Source organism: Mugil cephalus, chromosome 3 (assembly GCF_022458985.1).
Source record: "Mugil cephalus isolate CIBA_MC_2020 chromosome 3, CIBA_Mcephalus_1.1, whole genome shotgun sequence".
Lineage (NCBI taxonomy): Eukaryota > Metazoa > Chordata > Actinopteri > Mugiliformes > Mugilidae > Mugil > Mugil cephalus.
The window spans coordinates 17,053,179-17,075,386 of NC_061772.1; the positions used below are offsets into that span (position 1 = coordinate 17,053,179).

General features: G+C 40.4%; 2 protein-coding genes across 2 annotated transcripts; both read left to right on the forward strand.

Moving 5' to 3' along the window:
• ap3s2 (adaptor related protein complex 3 subunit sigma 2) lies at positions 1 to 5,090 on the forward strand. Its single transcript, XM_047580019.1, has 6 exons — positions 1 to 214; positions 885 to 976; positions 1,409 to 1,520; positions 2,022 to 2,093; positions 3,293 to 3,400; positions 4,000 to 5,090. The coding sequence occupies exons 1-6, from the start codon at positions 146 to 148 to the stop codon at positions 4,123 to 4,125; spliced, it is 579 nt and encodes a 192-aa protein (XP_047435975.1). The 5' UTR covers positions 1 to 145; the 3' UTR covers positions 4,126 to 5,090.
• Positions 5,091 to 5,233: 143 nt separating this feature from the next.
• Positions 5,234 to 21,273, forward strand: LOC125005062 (aminopeptidase N-like). The gene is made up of 21 exons (XM_047580018.1): positions 5,234 to 5,486; positions 11,608 to 12,342; positions 12,488 to 12,630; positions 12,933 to 13,069; positions 13,213 to 13,339; positions 13,980 to 14,134; positions 14,545 to 14,658; positions 15,094 to 15,237; positions 15,626 to 15,691; positions 15,850 to 15,915; positions 16,047 to 16,222; positions 16,695 to 16,771; positions 16,919 to 17,052; positions 17,393 to 17,448; positions 17,525 to 17,672; positions 17,791 to 17,882; positions 17,982 to 18,092; positions 18,295 to 18,462; positions 19,910 to 20,050; positions 20,430 to 20,511; positions 20,628 to 21,273. Exons 2-21 carry the CDS (start codon positions 11,738 to 11,740, stop codon positions 20,778 to 20,780), a joined length of 2,895 nt encoding a protein of 964 aa, XP_047435974.1. The 5' UTR covers positions 5,234 to 5,486; positions 11,608 to 11,737; the 3' UTR covers positions 20,781 to 21,273.
• The last annotated feature ends 935 nt before the right edge of the window (positions 21,274 to 22,208 follow it).

Below are 22,208 nucleotides of genomic sequence, written 5' to 3' on the forward strand. Positions count from 1 at the left end.
CGGAGACACCAAGTCGGAAGTTGGAATTCGCTACATCCGGCAGCTGTGAGGCCGTTTAGCAGTCAAGCTAACGTCATCCAAATAGCGAAGATACAATATTATCCCACATATTTCCTTCGTGATTGGATACCTCTAAAGAGTAGAGATGATTAAAGCCATACTCATTTTTAACAACCACGGGAAACCGCGGCTGATCCGATTCTATCAGTATTTTGTAAGTATTTAAGTAGTTTCTATTCAAAACATTAGCATTTGGCATATGTTTTGCTTGGAGTCGATATTGGATTAGCTTTTGCCACAGATGAAAGATCACAACCTCTTCGAGTTGTCAAATGTTCTCCCTAAGTTACGGAAGATGTCTGGTCTCACTTCCCTCCTGTTTCTACTTTTAGCCTTATGTTTCAAATCATGGACTTTTTAAATTTAGCCGTAAATAATAATCAGCACAAATTCACAATTGTACGCATTTATTTTGTCCTTTCTAGATTATTCTTGATGTGTTGCGTGTCTGAGAAACTTTGCCTCTGTCTTCCACAGAGAAGACTGAAGCTAGTGTAAACACCAGAAGCTCATTGCTAATGGCTTCTCTCTTTGATTGCTTCGATCTTAATTAATATAAATAGTTTTGGGTGAGGGAAAGAATGGACTCACCACAGTTGGATGGAAGTTCATAGCTGACAAGGCAATTTGAAGTGCTTATATTGTAGTCTTAGTCTTCCTGGTATTTATTTAGAGACCCTGTGTCTGCCTTATGTTTTTCAATGTAATGCTTTTTTTTAAAAAAAAAAAACAATCCGAATGTGATCATATGTGGTGTTTATCAAAGTATTATCCGTGATACATTACACACTTGCAACTAGACTCTGTAACGTGTCTCCTTGCAGGCGGAGGACATGCAGCAGCAGATAATTCGGGAGACTTTCCACTTGGTATCTAAGAGAGATGACAACGTCTGCAACTTCTTGGAGGGCGGAAGGTAGTGTTTACACCAGTCCCGTTTAAAGATTGCAATCAAACAGTGTATGAAGTAGTTTGATAGCGGAGACCGTGGCGCCACTGACGGAGAGGTTGCAGGACTTTTTTGGTTTATCGTGTGTGTTTTTTGTATAGTAGATTTTTGGCAGAGACTGAAAGAACGAGCTGTTATTTGGGTTGTGATGTGTTATGACAAAAAGCTGAACTGATGGGAACAATGGCCCCAACATTTAATGACTGCAGCTGCTCTTGCACCTCTTTAACCATTAGATGGAGGCACAACACACAAAAATCAGAGTTACTAAATTTATGCCTCAACTGCAATCATTTTATGATTGCATTGGTTTATTCTTTTGACCTTCATTTTTTTTTTTTTTTTTTGCTTTATTACATAAACCGGAGTGTAATTTAAATTGCCTTTTTCTGCTTTCAGTCTCATCGGTGGCTCCGACTACAAGCTGATCTACCGACACTACGCCACTCTCTACTTCGTCTTCTGTGTGGACTCATCTGAGAGCGAGCTCGGCATACTGGACCTGATCCAGGTTAGCTGCTGCTCTGTAGGGTTGCTCTGTGGAAATATTTACTGTGCGATTGTAAAGTGTAATCACAACTCTGTAGCACGACCATCACTTATCTGTGGAGCTGCTACGCAGCAGAGAGACCAGGGATCGTTTTATTTGCGTGTTTTCTAAAGAGGAAATGAAAGCTATTCTGTTGTTGATGTCATGGTTGATCTCATGGTGCATGTCTTAATAAGACACGAGAGCATGTACTCGCAGATACGGCCGTACAACGTGCTGACGCATTCTCTTTAATTCAGGCTGAAATCTGTTTTCACATCTTTATTGCTCCTGTGGAAAGATTTGATTGTGCTTACTAGGCTTGGCCCGCGACCGTCTTCAGTCTGCGTCAGCAGACTTAGTGTGAACAATCAGAGCTGACATGGAATAATACAGATGCTATGAGAAGTTCAGAAATCCCTAAAGTATATTTTTAATCTTAAAATATTAATCTTTCTGACATGAACGTTTTCTTCATTGTAGGTGTTCGTGGAAACGTTAGACAAATGCTTTGAGAACGTCTGTGAACTGGACCTCATATTCCACATGGACAAGGTGAGTGTAGAATAGAGGACACTGACGAAACAAGCAGACTGAGGTCAACACTTTGGCATTTGCGGAGCTGTGAACGATTTTAAATTCATTTTTTATGTGAAATTTAATTTGTAACGAAAGGAACCATCAGTTGCTCAGAAACACACTTTGACCTAGGCATGGATTAGCAGCACAAAATGGGTGGATTAGCGGCACGTAATGTTGGCCTGTTGAAACACGCCGCGGAAAGCTGCTGTGGTTAGATTCTCTTTTCTACTATTTCACAAGGATTGTTTTGCCAAATTAACCAGTTAAGTGGAGATCCCGTATCCCCCTATTCCACGTCACCTCAGCCGGGCCAAATTCACGCACCAAAACTCCTAGCAGAGTGTGCTAGACTTGGTGCACGTGTACCCTACATGGTGCCAAATTAACCTCATATTGACTCCTTTCTGTTTGCTGTGCCTGTGCAAACTCCAAAGCCACAGCTTTCTATAAATAATTCAGTATTTTGAATTTACTAAACACTTTCAGGCAAGTTGGGAAATTTGTATTCTCGTATGAGCTGTAGAGAAACACACCCCGGGGTAATGTACGCGTTCCAGTGTTTCAACTCAGAAATGAGAGACGGATATGTATCTGTTTTGCAATGTTTTTTTTTCTTTTTGCAATAAATTATGAGGAAAAAATAACATCAGTATCATCGTGTAGAGCTTATTCATGATTTAGTTTAGCAAACTGCGCAGGGCTCCCTTACATAATGAAATTCTGTGTTGTTCAGGCTACAACACAGCTGAGGTAAAGTGTTCCTGGAAGAAAATCAGAGACGTACGCTGCCATCTTGTTTGAATTTTCCCAGCAGGAAATTGATGTCATGTGGTGCAGTGGGGTTTGGCCAGAGGAATGTTTCCGAGATGCAACTCAAAATAATTCCACTTGTGAGCAACCGCTTTGCTCTCATAGAGCTCTGCTAGCCTTGCAGCACCACCCTGTAAAAAAAAAAAAACGTGTTATTTATACGCTTGTGTAGGATTCTGAGACGAGCCTACAAGTGCAGATGGGTTTTTTGGCCCGTTTTAGTCGAGATCTGCAGCTGACTACACTTTCATTTTCCCAGAAAACGTTTGCAGCCGACTGAATCTAAGCTCTGCAAGTGAAAGTGAAGTACCCGAGAGGACTGAAGTCTCGGTGCTAACCCTTGTGTTGTGCTCTTCCTGCAGGTCCATTACATCTTGCAAGAGGTAGTAATGGGAGGCATGGTGTTGGAGACCAACATGAATGAGATCGTAGCTCAGGTGGAGGTGCAGAACCGCATGGAAAAGTCGGAGGTCAGAGATTCTATTTTAACTGGTTCTCCAAAATACACTTTTAGTAATAAAAATCCAATCCCGCATCAGACGTTAATAAATCCATTAAAAAAAGAAAAAGAAACGAAAAGTAGGACCCGTTACTGAAGCTCCGCCAGACTGTTTACACCTCAAGACTGATAAAGAAAAAAACACTGACACAGACGATTGCATGATGTACTATCCTTCAATGAAATCAATTACCGAGCAGCTGTGTTGGTTAAGGGCAGCATGAATACGGATAAAAATAATGATGCTGTAAGAGAAAGTGCAAAGTAATAGGAGCTAAAATAACTGTGTGTTATGCTCTTTAGAGGAATTTATATTAAAATGGAAAAACCTTTTCACAACTTCTGCACCAACAACAAAAGCTTTCAATTGAAAGAAGCTCATAACACACACACTTGTAAACTAAGAGCCATCATTAGTCAGTTCCTTGGATGGACCTGTGAAGGCGTGTAATCATTAGAAAAAGCAGACAAACTTTTTCATTAACGGTTTTAAAAGAGACGGTGCTCAGAGAAGGATTCAGCGCACCGAGGCTTTAAACTTTAAAGGTGTTCTCTTTTCCCTCTGGGCAGGGAGGTCTCTCGGCCGCCCCCGCTCGCGCCGTCTCTGCCGTGAAGAACATGAACCTGCCCGAGATTCCCCGCAACATCAACATCGGAGACATCAATATCAAAGTGCCGAGCCTCTCCCCGTTCTGAACAGGGCTCCAGCTGTGCCCCGCGGGGCTCGGGGTGCTACTGATGCAGTCCTCCTCCACCCAACTGCGTGGTCAATACTGAAAACACTGGTTTTTGTTTGTTGTTTTTTTTTTTTTTTGTATAAATGTACTATACCACCACAGCAGCGTACTCTCCCCTTCATTCCAATCTTTTCACGTGTACGGGAGAGGAGCTGTGCTTTATTCCGCTGTGTATACGCTACAGATGACGAAGGAGTTGCACAATAATGTAAAGTTTGATTCTAAAAAGCATAAAGTGTAATCTTATTGTAATAAGCATTTATTCTGTTCTTTTTTTTTTTCTCCATTTCATTTAATTTCCTGCTCTTTCCCAATGAACTGTCTTATCCAGTGCGTAATTTCTCAAAGCGAAGCCCTTTCAAATCTCTGAGGATCGTCAGTCGGTTGTACTGAATAAGTTTAGAAAAACATTCTCTCGTGTCAGGAGGAGTTTTTTGGACTCCTTTCAGTTTCCTGTAGTACAATCTTTTGGCTTCCGTTTTTTTGGCTATAATTACTCCGACACTGGCTCGTTTCTTGTCACGATTTATTTTGCCGACCCCGTAATGTATCTGGGCTCTGACATACTCGTGATTTGTGAATAACGTTATTGTTCTCCCGGGGACACATTGTGCTCGGTGCAGACTGAATGATGTTCTGTTCGAGGCCAACTTTTAATGTGCTGTGATAGGGTCTTGCCAACATCTGTTTAGCAAGGCGTCAGACAACAGTAACTTCATCTGTCTTTTTTTTCTTTCTTTTTCCTTTTTTTAAATGTTTGTAAAAAGTGTATTTGTGTCACGTTGGATGTATAGTGGTCCGATTAATCAGGTTCAGACGTGGTAAAGTTTTGTCTTGAAATCCTCTCAAGTCTTTCAAGGTAGGAGACTGGCCTCGGTGTCAAAGATATTTCTTGCCAAGGTTAATTAAACTTATTAAAACACACACACCTGTGCGTCCTTCATCCCACACGAAAGAAACCGTCAAGTGTGTCAGGAGGTAAGCAGCTGAGTCACCGGTGGAACGGCATCATGTAAAACTTTTATCGGAGGGCTTTGAGCACTGACGGCCGAGGCTTTTTTTTTCTGCTCGCCCACAACGAGCTCGCAGTCTTGTTGATACAGCCGCATTCTTTCAGTCCCCCCTTTCCCCACTAATTTTGGGACTTTGGGGAATTGTAAAAGTCCTTCCCTCCCGACGTCTGTATGAAAACCTGTGGTAGCTCTCGCCACCTCCCACTTCCACCCTCGCAGACTGAGTGTTTCACATCAGGCAGCAATCAGCCCCGGCTCAGCTTGCAGACTTAAATCGTGCAGCGGATGTCTTGCTACACAGGGTTTGGTATGTATCGCTGCGCCCGTGTCTGGCATACGTCTATCCAACACGTTGCATGCTGAGCCACTCTTTGTGATGTATTTAATCTGCATCTTTGTCCACAGCAGTGGAACTGCAGCAGTCAGCTCTTGATACATGGCTGTTTATTTTAGTTGGATGAGTTAGTCTATGAATCAACTATAGACAGATGCACACAGAAAATGAATCATCAGTCGTCTAAATTGCTGACTTTTAAAGATCTCTTTATCCCATTACTTTGGTTTCACCTACAGTGAGGTATAACATACAGTATAACAGTGCTGTCACTCTGAAGTTTGCATTAAATGTATAACACTTGCGCAATGTAGTTTTGAAATGCCTGTTTTCTCAACTAGAGAGACACTGCCAAGTCCAAGTTGGACTCCATGGTTATATTTTGGATTTATTGGTTGTCTGTCATCATCCGGTGCGGACTGGGATTTAAATTCTGCAGCTCCAGCAGCTGGACACACTGGGAACACCCAGTGTTGATGGAGAGGGTCTCAGGTTCATGTGTAAACACAGCGGTAGTCCAAGAATCTGTTGAAGAGTGCTAAAAGGTATTTTGCCTTCACACCCTTGAGACAAGTTCATTCATTGGTGGAAGACGGGAAATGTGGTTGAAGTAGCAGAGGGAAAACTGTGAGAGACATTAAAGGAGAGTTATTGTGCTGTAATTTCAGATGTCATTGGCCCTGTGTGAAAAGCAGAATCCTTCTGTGGCTGCAGGCTTATTTAGATTTTTTTTTTAAACTGCCCTTATTGTCCTTATTGAACTGTATCCAGAACACGGTCTCATATCGACTTGGCTTGGGTGCTGTTTTTCAAAAACCGGGAGAGAAGTGAAGAGGAGAGTCTGTTAAAATCAAACCATGAAACAGGAGGTCACGTGGCTCTTTGTTGTCATTTTATTACTCCATGAATGTGACTTTGGGCCCCAAGATAAACTTTCCCACTACAAAGATTATCTCACTCTCCTCTGGCAGGGGCAGGGTGCTAGTGAGTTGTTTCGTATATAGAGCTAACAAATTTGACCTAAAGAGACATTTGAGACATTACAAATATTATTTCACTGACAAATTTCTTCTGTTTGCTCATTAACACTTACACACTGACTTTACTTTAATAATTAATTCTAGTTTAGATATTAGGATGGCAAAATGTTGCCTGCTCTGTATGAAATATTTTCCTATATCAAATGATAGTTCTACGGGCTACATGTTTAGCAAAAACACACTTACGATTTTAAACAAATGATATGATCCTGTTGTATCTTGTATGTGTAAATGTAATGCAGCATGTGTAGAAATGTGTTGAAAATCTAGCTAACTAGCTAAATGGCTAAAGGCACACTTGTCTGTAAAGTAGTAATGGAAACTAGCATCAGGTAAAGCTAACTAGCAAAGTTTACATGATTTATTTGCTAAGATTTTGATACAAAGCTTTATACATTCATGTTTTTTTTAGTTTGTTAGTCATTGCTGTATTACTAAAACAATGCAATATTAATGGAGAGAGAAAGACACTAACTAAGACACCAGCAAAGCTAACCAGCTATCAAGGCTAACTTTCATTTCCTACTTAATTTATTGTTTAAATAATTATATTGTTTTCGGGATAAATATGTCTTGTGGTTTAACAGATAAAACTGTAAATAATCCTAATGAAATGTTCTCAAATAAGACGGCATCAGTGCCAGCAGAATACATGACACATAATTACAAGAAAACACTTCAAAATACCATTTTGTTTCAGACACAGCATGGCAGTACCTCTGTGTAGTTTTGTCCTGCATCACTTCCAGATGTTGCACCTGTAGAGAGTTCACATGCCACTGACTGTGTTGGATCCTTGGGTGTGTATGGGTGTGTATACTTGTTTTATTATGTGTGTGCAGCTTTGTTAACTCTCTGGGAGCTTTTATGGAATAAACACCAATAAAATCCTTGTGGAGACTAAAGTCCTTATCAGGCACAGCAAAACTCTTAACTAGAGTCATTGTGGTGATGGCAAGGGTTAAAGTGATGACTTGAGGTTGTGGTCGAGCATGTTCTTGTTATTGTTAAGGGATGGGGCATCTTTTCAGCCTTAGTCTTTTTTTCCAAATTAATAAATCAGTAAAACTGAAGAAACATGTGATAATGCTTTCCCTACCACTGAAGTAGCTCACTCAATCTTTTAAGTAAGTTGCCACATTTTATTGTTCGATTGAAAACCGAGACTGAAACACCAAGAATAATTGGACATGGATAATACCGTCAGCCTGTCATTATCAGAAGTATCCAAGTTTATTCATTCATTTTGTAATTCCTAATCACATGAAGTGTATGAACAGAAAACATATTGTGGATTATCACAGAACAGGTACTACATTGTAACATGGCATATTCTGTTTTTCAGTAGTTTTTCACTTAAACAAAAAGATCTGTTACCTCCAAGGAAACATTGAAACTAGTATCGTTTGCAGCTTTGGAACCAAAGATATGAGAAAAGCACAATTCTCTGTGTTAATCAATTACTGCCATTTATGACTGCATAATTAGTAGTTTATTTTAAAGTAACTTATCACTAAATAGTCAGTCATTGACAGGAATGTGAGATGATAATTTTCAAGTCTTCATATGCAGATAATGTCCACTCAGCTGTCATCACGTGGCAACTGTGTGAGTTCAGTTTGAGTCCACGTCTATAATAAACCATCACGCGCAACATCAATGTTGTTATTCCACAACATCAAAACAGTAAGACTAAATTTACAGTGTACAATGTATGCCCTGTAACTAAGGTCTCGCTGAGGTAACTTATGTTCTTCTCTATTCTCTGTACATTCATAACCCACATAAAAAGCTAACAATAATAATATAGTGTAAAAATATGGAATAAAAGTCCTGCTTATGAACAGAATTAGCAGGTGTCAGTTTATTGGATCTGATGACTGTTGTTACTGGCTGTTGTTACTGCTGTTACTGGCCTTACGGGGCGTTTCCTATTTCCTCCCACATGTACAGTTCAAAGATTAGATGATGTTGAGGAAACACATGTACATCTATCATCATCTGCTGTCATCAGATAGGATGGAAAAGTAGAATGTGGATTAAGGGGGAAATGTTTGTCAGGGCCTTGCACTTTAAATGCTACAAGTCACAAGGGTTGTCAGTAAACAAGTTTAATATTTCCTTTTACAGTTGTTGACTTATAGTTTAATACATTTCATTTAAGATTACTCCTGGCATTCGGGATAAATACTACACACTGGTACAACAAGCTAGGTTAAAAAGGTCACAAGGATAATATTTTACTGACTTTGCGATTGATACCTTCACTTAACTTCCCTAAATTTATAGCCCCCTGTTTGATATTCTGGTGTGTTAGGGACAAATCTGACAAATTTCAAGACATAATTTATATAAAACTCAAGTAATGGTCTCATTTAATTTGCTTCTGCATCTAAAAAAACAAACGCTACCCCAATTTTAGTTGCATAAAGTGAATACAGATGATGTGTTTTTACAGATTCCTATTTTGTGCTTTGTAAGGCTGGAGAGCATGAATTAGCCCGATGACTTAGCACAAGTGGCCAGTCATGACATATTCAGGCAACCAGAAAACTGAAATAATGAAACAAACCGATATTATCATTTTGTGAGTTAGTGAGTCATGAGCCACTGGTCGGCAGAATTCGAGACGGTTGTTTCTTCTATTTCCAGATTTTGTGCTGAGCTAAGTTCCCCAACTGCTTGTGTAAATTCATATTTATAGAGCTGACATGAACATGGCGTCAGCGTCTTGTATAACAAGCTTATCAAAATGGAAAACTTAGAAGCAAGACTAAGTAATTTTTAAAGTTGGAATATAATGATGTAAAACCTGTTCTTGCTAAATTTAGCTTCCAAGGTTTCTGTAGCCACAGCCTTATTCGGTACCATGTGGTAATAGCTTTTGGTGGCTAATGTAAGCAAACTTTCAGCAGGCATTAATCTCCTGAGACCTGAACATTTCTTTGGAATGCATATTAATTTCTTTAAAATAAGATTACGGCCTTTAGGTATTTGGGATTAGTAGAACCTTAGAAGAAGAGACATCATCTTTGAACTGGAAGTCATTTTTGAAAAAAAATATGTGGACACAGGGATTATTTCAGTGTATCTTACAATTTACGTCCCCAATGTGTACCCAAATACAATAAATATTATTTTAATGCAAAAGCAGAATTGGAAATGATGAAATCCCAATGTCATATCAAACTAGAAACGCTAATAAGCATAAATAAACAAGTGTACTGACCCTTCGCTACCAGCACATGGCAGACAAAAGTGTCTCCTTATGAGGACAACAAGTCTAAATGAAGCAAAATAAGAAGCTGCCACAAACCTAAAACTTAATATCCCCATATGAAGACACCGGATCTCAGGAGGTTAAGAAGCATCTGCAAGCATACAGCAAAGTTTGATGTCTAACACACATTACAATAATCATATGGAAGTGTAAGATTCCTGGTGAGTGCAGGCAAAATAAAGGTGGGGGGGGGTTCTAACTCGGAGATGATGAATACTTCGGATAAGATTAGCCGCAAGGAGGATGGGGATGGTAATGGAGAGGAGGATGGTTGTGCAACAGTAGGCCTCAAGGGCTAGCAAGAGTTCAGGGTGGAGAACGGACCGGTTGATGCAAATGTTGTACTGAGATACAGTGCGTGCAGAGTGATTTATGGCACTGATAGAAAATGTCCCGGCCAGAGAAAAGAAAAAAGTGAGGTGAGAAAGTAGTGACTGATGTGTGGAGAGCAAGCTGGACAGGAACGAACGGGTAAAGCAACAAAGGGTTTTGGTCTTCTCTAGAGCCTCGTCACAGACATCACTGGAGTTGAGGGCTTCAAATAATGGAGTGCATTTTCAATTTTCTTTGGACAGTAGGCTGAAGCTCATTAATCCGGTCTAGTTAGAGGGTTTGATGATGAAAGCCTGGACGGGGTGGGACTGCTGATGGAACAGGAACTGGATTTATGACTAAAGGTGTTGGCATGTGGAAGATTCACTGGAGATTTACAACAAAAAGGCAATGTGGAAACTTGGTCTCTTATTGCTCAAAGCTGAGGTGTCCAAAAATGACATAAGCATGATCCTCTTCTGCCTTTTCCCAATGATCGTCACCAGAATTGTGCAAGGCTGAGATGGTGGGTAAAAAATAATAATCTTAGTTTCAAAATGCATACCCAACAAGGGATTCACTGGCAAAAATTAAATAACATTTCTAGGTGAGGGGAGATTTAAAATACTGTATATGAAATTGTGGATTAGAAGCTAATAGCAGAAAGAGTAATAATAATAATACTTGTTGATTGATGTTGTATCAACATATTTATAGATATAGATATAGATACAAAATGGGCACAGATTTTAGTGCAATAGAAAACTGGGAAAATCAAAGGTTGACGGTTGAATTACAAAAACTACATTTGATGCAATCCATGTGTGGCACACATTTATCCACAGCATGAATAAAGACAAGAAAGTCTTTACTCTTCATTTTTATTCTGCGCTTTTATTTTGGATCTGTTGCCCAACTTTTTTTTACTTATATTCCCCGATCTTGGCACAGTATGTTTTGTGTGAAGTTACTAAACACTAACAGGTCTTGTATATTTTCCAGGCTGATTCAGTTGATTGCTAAACTTGTCATGTTGTGGCACTTTGTGTTGCACCACATGAGTGGTCACAAAGTAAAGTAATGTGCTTACTCATCATCTTCCTCCTACCACATGTGTCATAGTGTCCTCAATCGTTAACAGTCTTTTCACTCTTCAGTCCCGGAGGACTAGGGGATATTAGCTAGTGTTTTTGTCTGAGAACCTCTACATGAGCTGCATGGAAGACTTTTCGATTAATAACATTATACAACTCCCTTTCGTGCTCATATTGACAATCTTCCAGGAATACCATTGTGTGTTAAAAAAAAAACAAAAAAACAGCTACAGATTATCTTGTGAACAGCTGTTTGAAGAGATGAATCTTCAGTCTACAACGGAAATTGTGAAACATTTATAAATCTCATAAATGCCAAGCCGTGGACCAAATAACCCGGGTCTTTCCAACTTCTCATTTCTCTGTAGGTCCTATGAAAATGTCTTTTTTGCCATGTTAATAGCTCAGCTATTAACTGAGAAGGAAAGTGCCCGGCTGTGCTGGACAAACATAGGCTGAGATCCTTCAGAAATCTGCACCATCCCATCTAAATCAGACATGGGGCAAGTCTACTATGTCAGTAAAAAAGTGGGCCTTGGGATGCTTGTGCTAGCGGCCTGCGCGCTGGCTACAATTATAGCTCTTTCCGTCGCCTATGACAAGGAAAAGGCCAAGAATCAAGGAAGGCCTGCAGGTGGAGAGACAGATGGCACCAATACTCCCACGCCTCCAACCACCCCCTTCACCCCAAAGGAGCCCTGGGACCACTACAGACTTCCAGACTCCCTCATCCCCGTTTCTTACAGTGTGAACTTGTGGCCCCGGTTGGAGCCCAATGCACAGGGCCTGTACATCTTCACTGGGCGTTCAACGGTGATCTTCAGATGCGTGAAGGAAACAGACCTCATCATCATCCACTCCAACAAGCTGAACCTAACTACCTTCGACGGGCACTATGCTAAACTGAGTGGCCTGAGTGAAGCCTATGTGCCCGGCATACAGAAGACTTGGCTTGTGGTGCAGACTGAGTATCTGGTTATTAAGCTGCAGAGCAGACTAACAGCCGGAGCATCCTATTTACTCCAAACTGAATTTCTTGGGGAGCTGGCAGACGACCTGCAAGGCTTCTACCGGAGCGAATACACACAGGACGGTGTGAAGAAGTAAGAAATTACACAGCGTAACATAATGCTGGAGTGTGATGATAGTTCATGTTCATGGTTCACATGTTCCTCTTGGCAGGACCTTGGAGCTTGTCGCTCGATCGAGGTCTGTTTTGCTTTCATGCTTAATTTGAACATTTCGCAGAGTTGTCGCCACGTCGCAGATGCAAGCAACGTATGCTAGGAAATCCTTTCCCTGCTTTGACGAACCGGCCATGAAAGCCGTCTTCAATGTCACAATCATCCACGACCGAAGCCTGGTGGCTCTGTCCAATGGCATGGAAACTGGTTAGTCTACGAAAGGCAGAAATTTCTGATTTTTGCAGCTTAAGTAAATTAAATTGTATCACAACAGAACCACATTGTTATTACTTTTGTAACACAGCAGACAGTCAGTCATACAAGTATATTTCACAACAAATGGTAACGACATGTTCCAGATGAGTTATGAGCCGTAGTTCATGTAATGAGATGTCACTCTGTTGTCTTTAGCAATGTTTTGTTGTAAATAAGTAATAACTTTCAGTGTGTTTGAGTTTGTTAATGCTAACAGAGTGTCAATGTTTAACTTTTTTCCTCTCTGTGTTCAGGCATGTCAGACTCTGTCATTGATGGGGTGCCTGTCAGAGTTACTAAGTTTGAGCCCACAGAGAGAATGTCCACATATCTACTGGCATTTATCGTCAGTGACTTTAGTTACATTAGCTCAACCCAAAATAATGTGTTGGTAAGACATTTTGTATTTCGCACTAATTTAAATTACCACTGAGTCATTCAAGCGAATCAACTCATAACTTGTGGACAGAGAGCTGAACAAAGAAGATATTTCAATTTCGATCTGTTACTTAAGACTTTCACATTTGTTTTTAGATACGAATCTGGGCTAAAAGAAAGGCCATAACTGACGGGCAGGGGAGTTATGCTCTTAACTTTACTGGACCGATCCTGAAGTTCTATGAGCGCTACTACAACACATCATATCCTCTCTCCAAGTCAGGTGGGTCACTTAACCATCAACATGCTGCTGAAAACCTTTTCCCATGAAGATATTTGTACTTTTCTTAATGAGACCAGTAAGTGGAACAAATGAGTTTGCAGTCATGCTGGTAGCTCTTCTTAGTAGGTACAGGATGCCTACTCCATGTATAGCTATGACACAATGCACTCACAGCCGAAGATACCACTGGGTACATATGTACAGTACACTCACTTCCCAGATCGGTACATACACCAGTGAAAACTAATTTCAGATAAGATAATTCTTTCAGACAGTTGAATCACCACCTTTATTGCAGTATAACAATCATAACAAGGAGGAATGTTATATTTGAAGGCAACCTGGGGAGGACTTGAGTATATAAATGTTTCAATTTACACATCATGATAAATCTCAAACTCATGATGGTACCAGTAGAAAAGTAAACTTCTGTCCAAATATATACTTTTATTGAGGTTTTTATTTTATAACTATCATTCACTGGACTAAATTATACCCCCCCCCCCCCCATCAGTAAATTGTTGACTTATTATGACATGATGTGAAATTTATTGTATGAGGTTAAGTCCACTCTCTTATATGCTGTATTTGATGGTCTCATTTAAAATACTTGTGAATATTTAATTCTCATTCTCTGTAGATCAGATAGCTCTGCCCGATTTCAATTCCGGAGCAATGGAGAACTGGGGTCTGATCACGTACAGGGAAACGGCCCTGCTCTATGACCCTGTCCTTTCCTCCACTGGAAACAAAGAGAGGGTCCTCACTGTCATCGCCCATGAACTTGCACACATGGTATGTTATTGATCAGATTTCAGTCAGGTTTAGCAATCATAAAATACAACATAATTGGGTCTGTTATGTTCAAATAAAGGACTAGGAACCCAACATTCACTCAGATACAAACTAATTCCTCAGTTATGTTAAAAAAAAAAATTTTTAGGCTCGGTGTTCAACCTCCCTTGCAAAAGCAGTTGACAAATCCTCACACTGGGACACGTTAACCCCCAGCCCTAAAAGCATAACATCGTAAGGGATATGAGGTTCTGTCCTTTTTCTAATCCCCTGCTGATTCTGTGTTTAGTTTCCTTGGAACTGAATGACTAATGGAATTGTTGGTCAAATTCAGGGAAACGTTAGCTGGGAATGTTTACTGAGGTGTCACAGACTATGGCATAACTTTTTATCTTGTTTTTTTTTTTTAGTGGTTTGGCAACCTGGTGACTCTGCGTTGGTGGAATGACCTGTGGCTGAACGAGGGCTTTGCTTCCTATGTGGAGTACCTCGGAGCTGACCACGCTGAGCCCACCTGGAACATTGTAGGAGACATTTTTTAAAGCACTGAGTTTTTAGCATGCTTAATAAGATACACCGGTCAGCCACAACATTAAACCACCGTCAGGTGAAGTAAACCACAACAATACAATGTTCTGCTGGGAAACATTTGGACCTGTCATTATACTAGACCAGACCAGACACTCCCACCCCATAGTAATGACACTCCTTGATGATAGCCAACCCCAGCAGGATGCAGCCTGACGCAGACCCCACCAAAAACATTCAGACACCACTGGGCACCCTCAGGAGGACCATGTCCGTTTTCTGAGGAGTCACAACTGTTTTGAAGGCTCAAACGAGACCTACACAATATTAGAGAGGTGGTCATAATGTTTTGCATGATCTGTGTATACAGACTTTCACAGACACTGTTGGCTTCGAAAGCTTGGTTTCTGATTCACCTCTCACCCCTGCAGAAAGACCTTATCATCCTGTATGACATGCAAAAGGTGTTCGCGGTGGACGCCCTGGCCTCCTCTCACCCGCTCTCCCGCAGAGAAGAGGAGGTCAATACTCCTGCTCAGATCAGTGAGATGTTCAACACCATCTCTTACAGCAAGGTGTGCTCGTCTGAGTGTTTTACGCAGTATTTGATACAGATACACATGTTTTGCTAAGGTTTTGCTTTCTTCATAGTATGACAGACATAGATAAACCTGAAGCTCATGTGGTAGAAATGCTCATAAATAAGGCAAGGCCTTAGAGAGATGTAATCCACAGACAATTTTATTCTTCTGTTTTAACTGATTTGTTTGTTTGTTTAGGAAAGCATTCAGGATGACTTTCAATTTTGAGTGTTTGATTCCATTGTTACAGTCTTGGATGGGTTCATTTCTGAAAGGCCCATATTACACAATCAGTGCAGCTTTTTGTTTTCATATTAGCTCTGGACTGCGTGTCAGGAAGTGCAAACCAACTGAATTCTGGTGGTTTTTCCATTCTTTTCAGGGCGCGGCAGTTCTCAGGATGCTGTCAGAGTTTCTCACTGAGCCTGTGTTTGCCAGAGGGCTCAGTGTAAGTATCGGCTCTGATATCTACTACTGCCGCTCCGCGTGCTCATGAGTGTGTTAGCTTTGTGGTGTGTGCACGCCAACCACAGGATCGCTCAGGTTAAGTTGTTGTTTCCTGTGTGAATGATTTACACGCTGTTCCTCTCTGATTTGCTTCTTCAGTCCTACCTAAAGACATTTGCCTTCAGCAACTCGGTGTACACAGAGCTGTGGTACCATCTCCAACAGGTTGGTGCACAAGAAAAACTAAAAGAAAACGAAAACTAAAAGTTACAGATGTGCACTGAAATGATTTCGCCTGGCTGCGTGTGTCAGTGGATGTGGGATTATGTCAACCTCCTGCCATTCTCCGTTGTCAGGCAGTTGAAAACACACAAGGTGTGCAGATTCCCCACACTGTCGAAAACATCATGAACCGCTGGACTCTCCAGATGGGCTTCCCAGTGGTCACTATTGACACCCGGACAGGAAGTGTCACGCAGAAACACTTCCTGTTGGACCCAGACTCTGTTGTTGAAAAACCCTCTCAGTTCAAGTAGGAATCAGTTTTACCTTTTCCTGTAAGTTCCATGTACATGATGAATGAAGAGATATACTCCTGTGGCTAAATACTTCACCAGATAAAGCAATAAAAACTTCCTGAAGAACTCACAATACAGCTTTTTATACTCTGAATAGCATGATAGTTTCACATGTTAGCATGCTCACATGTTGTACTTTGCACCAAGCACTAGATTTAGTCGAGGCTGACAACAACCATTAGCATTAGTGCTACTGGGCAAATTTAAATTGATGGTGCAAAACAAAGAAGACACAAATGTGTGCACCAAATGTTTATGGCAATCCACCAGACAGCAGAAGTCTGAGGGATCGCCAAACTCGGCAGGTTTCATCCTCTGGGGACCAAAATCGTTTGAAGCAAATTCCATGGTAGCTGATCCAGTAATTAGACACAGATGTCCCGTTCCTTTTTTTCATTTTCCACTTTTATCTTTGTCTCTGTCCAGTTACACATGGTTTGTCCCTATTAAATGGATGAAGACAGGTGTGGAACAACAACAGTACTGGCTCCTTCAAAAGAAAGGTACGATCATATGTAGCAGCTCCTTCTATGTTTGCCCTACATGCTTGACAAGAAAATATATTACCCCCTACCAGATTAGCGAGGTTAAGGACAGGTCTTTGGGTTAAATAAATATGGTGCATGTCTTACTTTTATGTTTCTGATCAGACACCCACAGTGAGATGAGAGTGATCGGAGCAGACTGGGTGTTGGCAAACACAAATGTATCCGGATACTTCAGGGTGAACTACGACCATGACAACTGGAATCGTCTCCTCTCCCTGCTCGACACTAACCATCCGGTGAGTCACATGCCATTCACTGACGGCTTCATTTGTGCTTTATGTCCCTTTTTAGATTAATACAGAAAACAGTTGGCCTCTCCAACTAGTCATCACTCCACCTATAAGTGGATGCTAGATTTCTGAACATCTGAGTTTTATTCACTTCAGCTAGGAATCTGTTTCCCAATTTACGCTTTGCAGAGACTTTCTACTCATTTTTACCAGTCAGAAGGTGGCCTAGCTAAATTTTTTATATAGCATTTTTTCACTTCTTCAATTTTAATGGGAAATGTACTTTCTAAAGTCTAAAATATGTGCCATCTTGTGGGCTTGTTTGTTTTTATGTTGTTTCTTTTAGGTTTTACCTGTCATCAACAGAGCACAGATCATAGATGATGCTTTTAACCTAGCAAGGTAAAGGTCAAAGTGTCAGACACTTCACATACTCTGTGTTTTCAAATCATGCAAACTGTTTGTTCCCCATGAGCAGAGCCAAAATAATAGATACAACATTAGCACTGAGAACTACCAAATACCTGGCCAAGGAGAGAGATTATATCCCTTGGGAGTCGGCTTTGAGGAACCTCGACTACTACATTCTCATGTTTGACCGCACTGAGGTCTATGGAGCATTGCAGGTTAGCCCTGCTTCACTTTAACTAATAGTTATTCTGACATAAACAGGAGATGGGATTTAGGGGGAAAGTGAAATAACATCTGAACATTCACATTTTTGCTGGTGTATTTTTATTCCAGGCATACCTCAAGAAACAAATACAGCCGCTTTTTGAGTATTTCAAGGAAATGACAGTCAACTGGTCCAGAGTACCTCAAGGACACACTGACCAGTAAGAAGTAACAGCAGATATATTTATTTAATCAGAACGCATAGGCTTCACACATACTGGATAGTGTTTCACAGTTTTCTCCATCATCTTCCTTCTCAGGTATAATGAAATCAATGCGATTGGGATAGCCTGCAATACAGGTGTAGATGGCTGCAGGGAGCTGATCCAAAGATGGTACAGACAGTGGATGGCAAATCCAGACAACAATCCGTGAGTACAGAGCAGTTATTTTGTATTTTTATGTGTGTTTGTGTTTGCATAAATGTCACTTCTTCTCTGTTCACGTAATCTGAATTAATGACAGTCAAAGACAGAATCTAGCAATGCACACAACAAATGCGAGTTGTTTGAGGTCTGAGGGAACGCTTTTCACATTTGCTGATCACTTTCTCCTCTGCTTTGCGCATACCAGGATCCATCCCAACCTAAAAAGCACAGTTTACTGCAGAGCCATAGCCTTCGGCGGTGTGGAGGAGTGGGACTTTGCCTGGAGTATGTTCAAGAATGCCACCCTTGCATCTGAAGCCTCCAGGCTCAGGTCGGCCATGGCCTGCACCAAACTGCCTTGGCTTTTGAACAGGTACGTGCTCTATAAAATATATCAGAGTGTTTCCTCACTCACAACAACAACATACCCTGTGACACCTTTTTCAAGACACCAAGTGGTTGTTTAGAAGAAAAATTATCTAATTTGTGGCCTTCTCGAACAAAGTACCCATTTGACAAAGGTTTGGATTTACAACCTGTTGTTTGGGGCAACATTTAACAAACAACTCCCCTAATCATGTTTTATAGTATGCTGGTGTCGTAATTACAAAGTTCACAGCAGTAATGGAAATTAAGAGATGGGCGAGTCTGCACAGTGTTCATTACACATTATCTGTTAGCCTTTATCTTCTAGAGCGGTGTGGTTGGAGTCGTTCCCAGTTGTCTTGGCGTGACAGGCTCGGTAACACACAGAGAGACAAACGACTGTTCGCACTCACACCCAGAGTCAATTCATAACCTAATTAACCTAACAAGCATGTCTTCAGACTGTGGGAGGAAGCGGCTGGATAGTTTAGCCCAGGTGCTCCAGCTTCCTACCCCCACAGTCCAAAGACATGCTTGTGAGTCTGCACACTGCAAACAAATTTTTGGTTTTATAGAAGAAAGCATATTAAGTCTGATAGATAGATAGAAGGATAGATAGATATATTAATTCCAAAGCAAATCCAACTAAAGTGTGCGACCACTGGCTAACGTTAGCCACCAGGAGCTAAAGGCCGTACCAGACCAGAAGCAGTAAAGTGTGCAAGCAGTTGTGATTATTTGAATATGAATGTACTAGTGTACTTAGTTTCAATTCAGCTGAGAACATTAGGTAAAATATATTCTATGTTAAATTAATCCTCTGGAGTTGACGGATTTGCCGGCGCGTCCAAATAACATGACTACAGAAAGTGCTAACTTCAACCTATATACCAGTTTCAAGTGTTGATAGGCAAGGTTAAACTAGACTTGTTATAAATAATATACGCCACACTTTCTCTTTCCTGAATGTTGCCGGCAAGATACCCCCTTTCCCCTTTCCTATTGGTGGAAAAATGCATCCCTTCAACCAATGAGGAAATGACGTGTCAATTGTTGTTATGGGAGAGTGACGCTGGTAAATGGTTGTAAGTAGTTGTATAAATGCGTGATACATTTCCTGAATTTTAATGGAAATAGTTACAAATATCTTTGTTGTTTGGGTCAAATTTGTTCATAAGCTTTTGAAATTTATACTATAGATTTGCATTCAAAGTTATACTAATTGTCATTAAACGCATTGTGGTTTTCACAGTGAAAAATCTAACTTTTTCCTACTCGAATTTTATGTTTTTTTATTTGGTTTTAGGTCCAATGTGTTAATACATTTTGTCAACATGAAAAAATTATTGTAAATTAACACAGTTGAGGGTGTGCTGACAGTAGCGCTTTGAGGTTTTTAATATGAAATATCTGGACTCCAGAGGGTTAAAGTGCTTTTTGTCTTGTTGAGCCAGGTATCTGGGGTACACTCTGGACACGACTAAGATCCGCAAGCAAGATGCCATCTCTACTATCCAGTATATTGCCAGGAATGTTGTAGGAATGCCTCTGGCCTGGAACTTCGTCAGAGAGAGATGGGATTACATTTTCCAACAGTAAGAGCTTTCTCTTCACAGTCAGCACTCTCAAGGGATTAATTAAGAATAGAAGAATGTTAAATACACACAATCAGGTCTCGACCAAGCGTTGAAAAGGCGAAGGATTTCTCAGTCACAATGTAATGTTTGTACATGTAATTTTTTTTTTTTTTTTGCTATGGTATGCATCTGTTAGTCTGGCAGTAAATCATCTTAAATCTTTGTTTACGTGATGATTCCATTGAAGCTGTTACTGAGGATTTGCAGCATGTCCACCACTAGGCTTTATTAAGGAGCCTCCCGCTCACATAAATTTTTATCTGGCGTTTTCCTACAAACATGTCTACTGGGCAGGATATGCACAAATTCCTCTGCTGAACTGTATACTTTGACTTAGGTATGGAAAGGGATCGTTTTCCTTCACTAATCTCATCAACGGAATCACAAAGAGATTCTCTACGGAGTTTGAGCTGCAGGAGGTATGCGGCCCACAAAGGCCCAATCAAATCAAACTGACAAACGGTTTCACCTCAGGGCATTTAGAGGTAGACAGATGCGACAGATTCAGAAATTCTGTTTTTGTTTCTTTCTGCAGCTGAAGAAATTCAAAGAAGACAACCTCCATGTTGGCTTTGGCTCAGCCACCCTGGCCTTGGAGCAGGCTATTGAGAAGACCACAGCCAACATCAAATGGTTGAAGGAGAACCAACCTGAAGTGCTGAGGTGGCTAATCGAGGAGTCCACATGAGAATAAAGAAGGTCAAAACTGACACTTTTATTTTCTGCACCATCAGGGATACGAAACGAATGGCAATCACTATGATTATTATTACGTCGTCTCTGGACATCAGCTTCATTGAAGTGGAAGACAGTGTATTTTTATTTTCTTAATACTGCATTATAAACTCATGCATTTATACTTTAAAAATGATGCCTCGGTGCACTTCAGCTTCAAAGGTCATTGGCAAAAAATATCTACAACTGGCTAAAAAACACTGTGACTGTCAGCTCTGATCATGATGTGACGTGGACCATGCCCTCTGAGCTACGTATTGCATTTTAAATTGAAAAATATCTCTCACATGCACGTGATTATCTGCTAATGTGAAAGGACTGCGCGTTAGTCTTCGTCTACGATGGTTTGATTTTTTTCTGGTAGCTTTTTCCATGTCTGCAATTCAAAACTCTGTAAATGAACTAATAGAGATATTAATTAATAAAGTCAGGTCAAGTCATTCCTACCTTTATTGTTTTCGCTGTTTGAAACTTACATCCATATCCCAGGTCTGTTAGGAACACTCTAAAAAAATATTTCTGGTGTTAGTAAGTATAGCTCAAAATCAAGAGTCTTTTCTGCATAAAAAATATAAGTCTGTTTTGTATGCCAGTACGTTATAATGAGTTAATTTAACATCTTGGTCTAAATGAAAATAAATAAAAGAGAGTACATAGATTTTCTAAAGACGTGCCGGCCTTAACTCAACATAGAGCTGTATTCGGTTCACAAATTAAAATTTATTCTGACCTTGATGAATAAGTTAGTGTACTAAAAAAAATAAGGTAACATTTTTCATCAACTATTCTGAGTAGAATGAAGGGAAAAGGAATAAGTTAGAACTAGAAGAGGTAATTAGCTAGAGCGGTCGTCCAATAACCGAAAGGTTGGTGCGGATTGGCAGCCACATTTCTGTGTTAATAACATTATTATTTTAACACAATTAAGTTTGTTTAACTCAAATTACACTCCTTGTACTAAAGTAATTGAGTTGGCCTAACTAGAAGCCTTGTGGCATGTACTCAGTACTAGCTAACTAAATATTACACCAGTGTTTTACGTTAAGCCAGCTCATCATTTGTTGTGTAGCAGTGTGAGTGTCACTGAGCAATCATCTCAAATCGACTGGTTTTTCTAAGAAAGCGTACAGTCGTCCCCCCAGGGAAAAGTAAGTTTTAAGTAGTTTGCTATAGTGGTATTGTGACAGAACATCCTGTGAGTGGTAGGGTTATTTAAGAATTTTCCCGAAACACTTGTAATGATGCATACGAAATGCATCATTTTAACTTGACTCATGTCAATGGAAGTGTTACTCCACAATCAGATATATAGCAGAATGCAAGCTTGCATTTTTTTAGCACGCGAATGACCAAATGAAATGTTACACTCATTTGACACTCA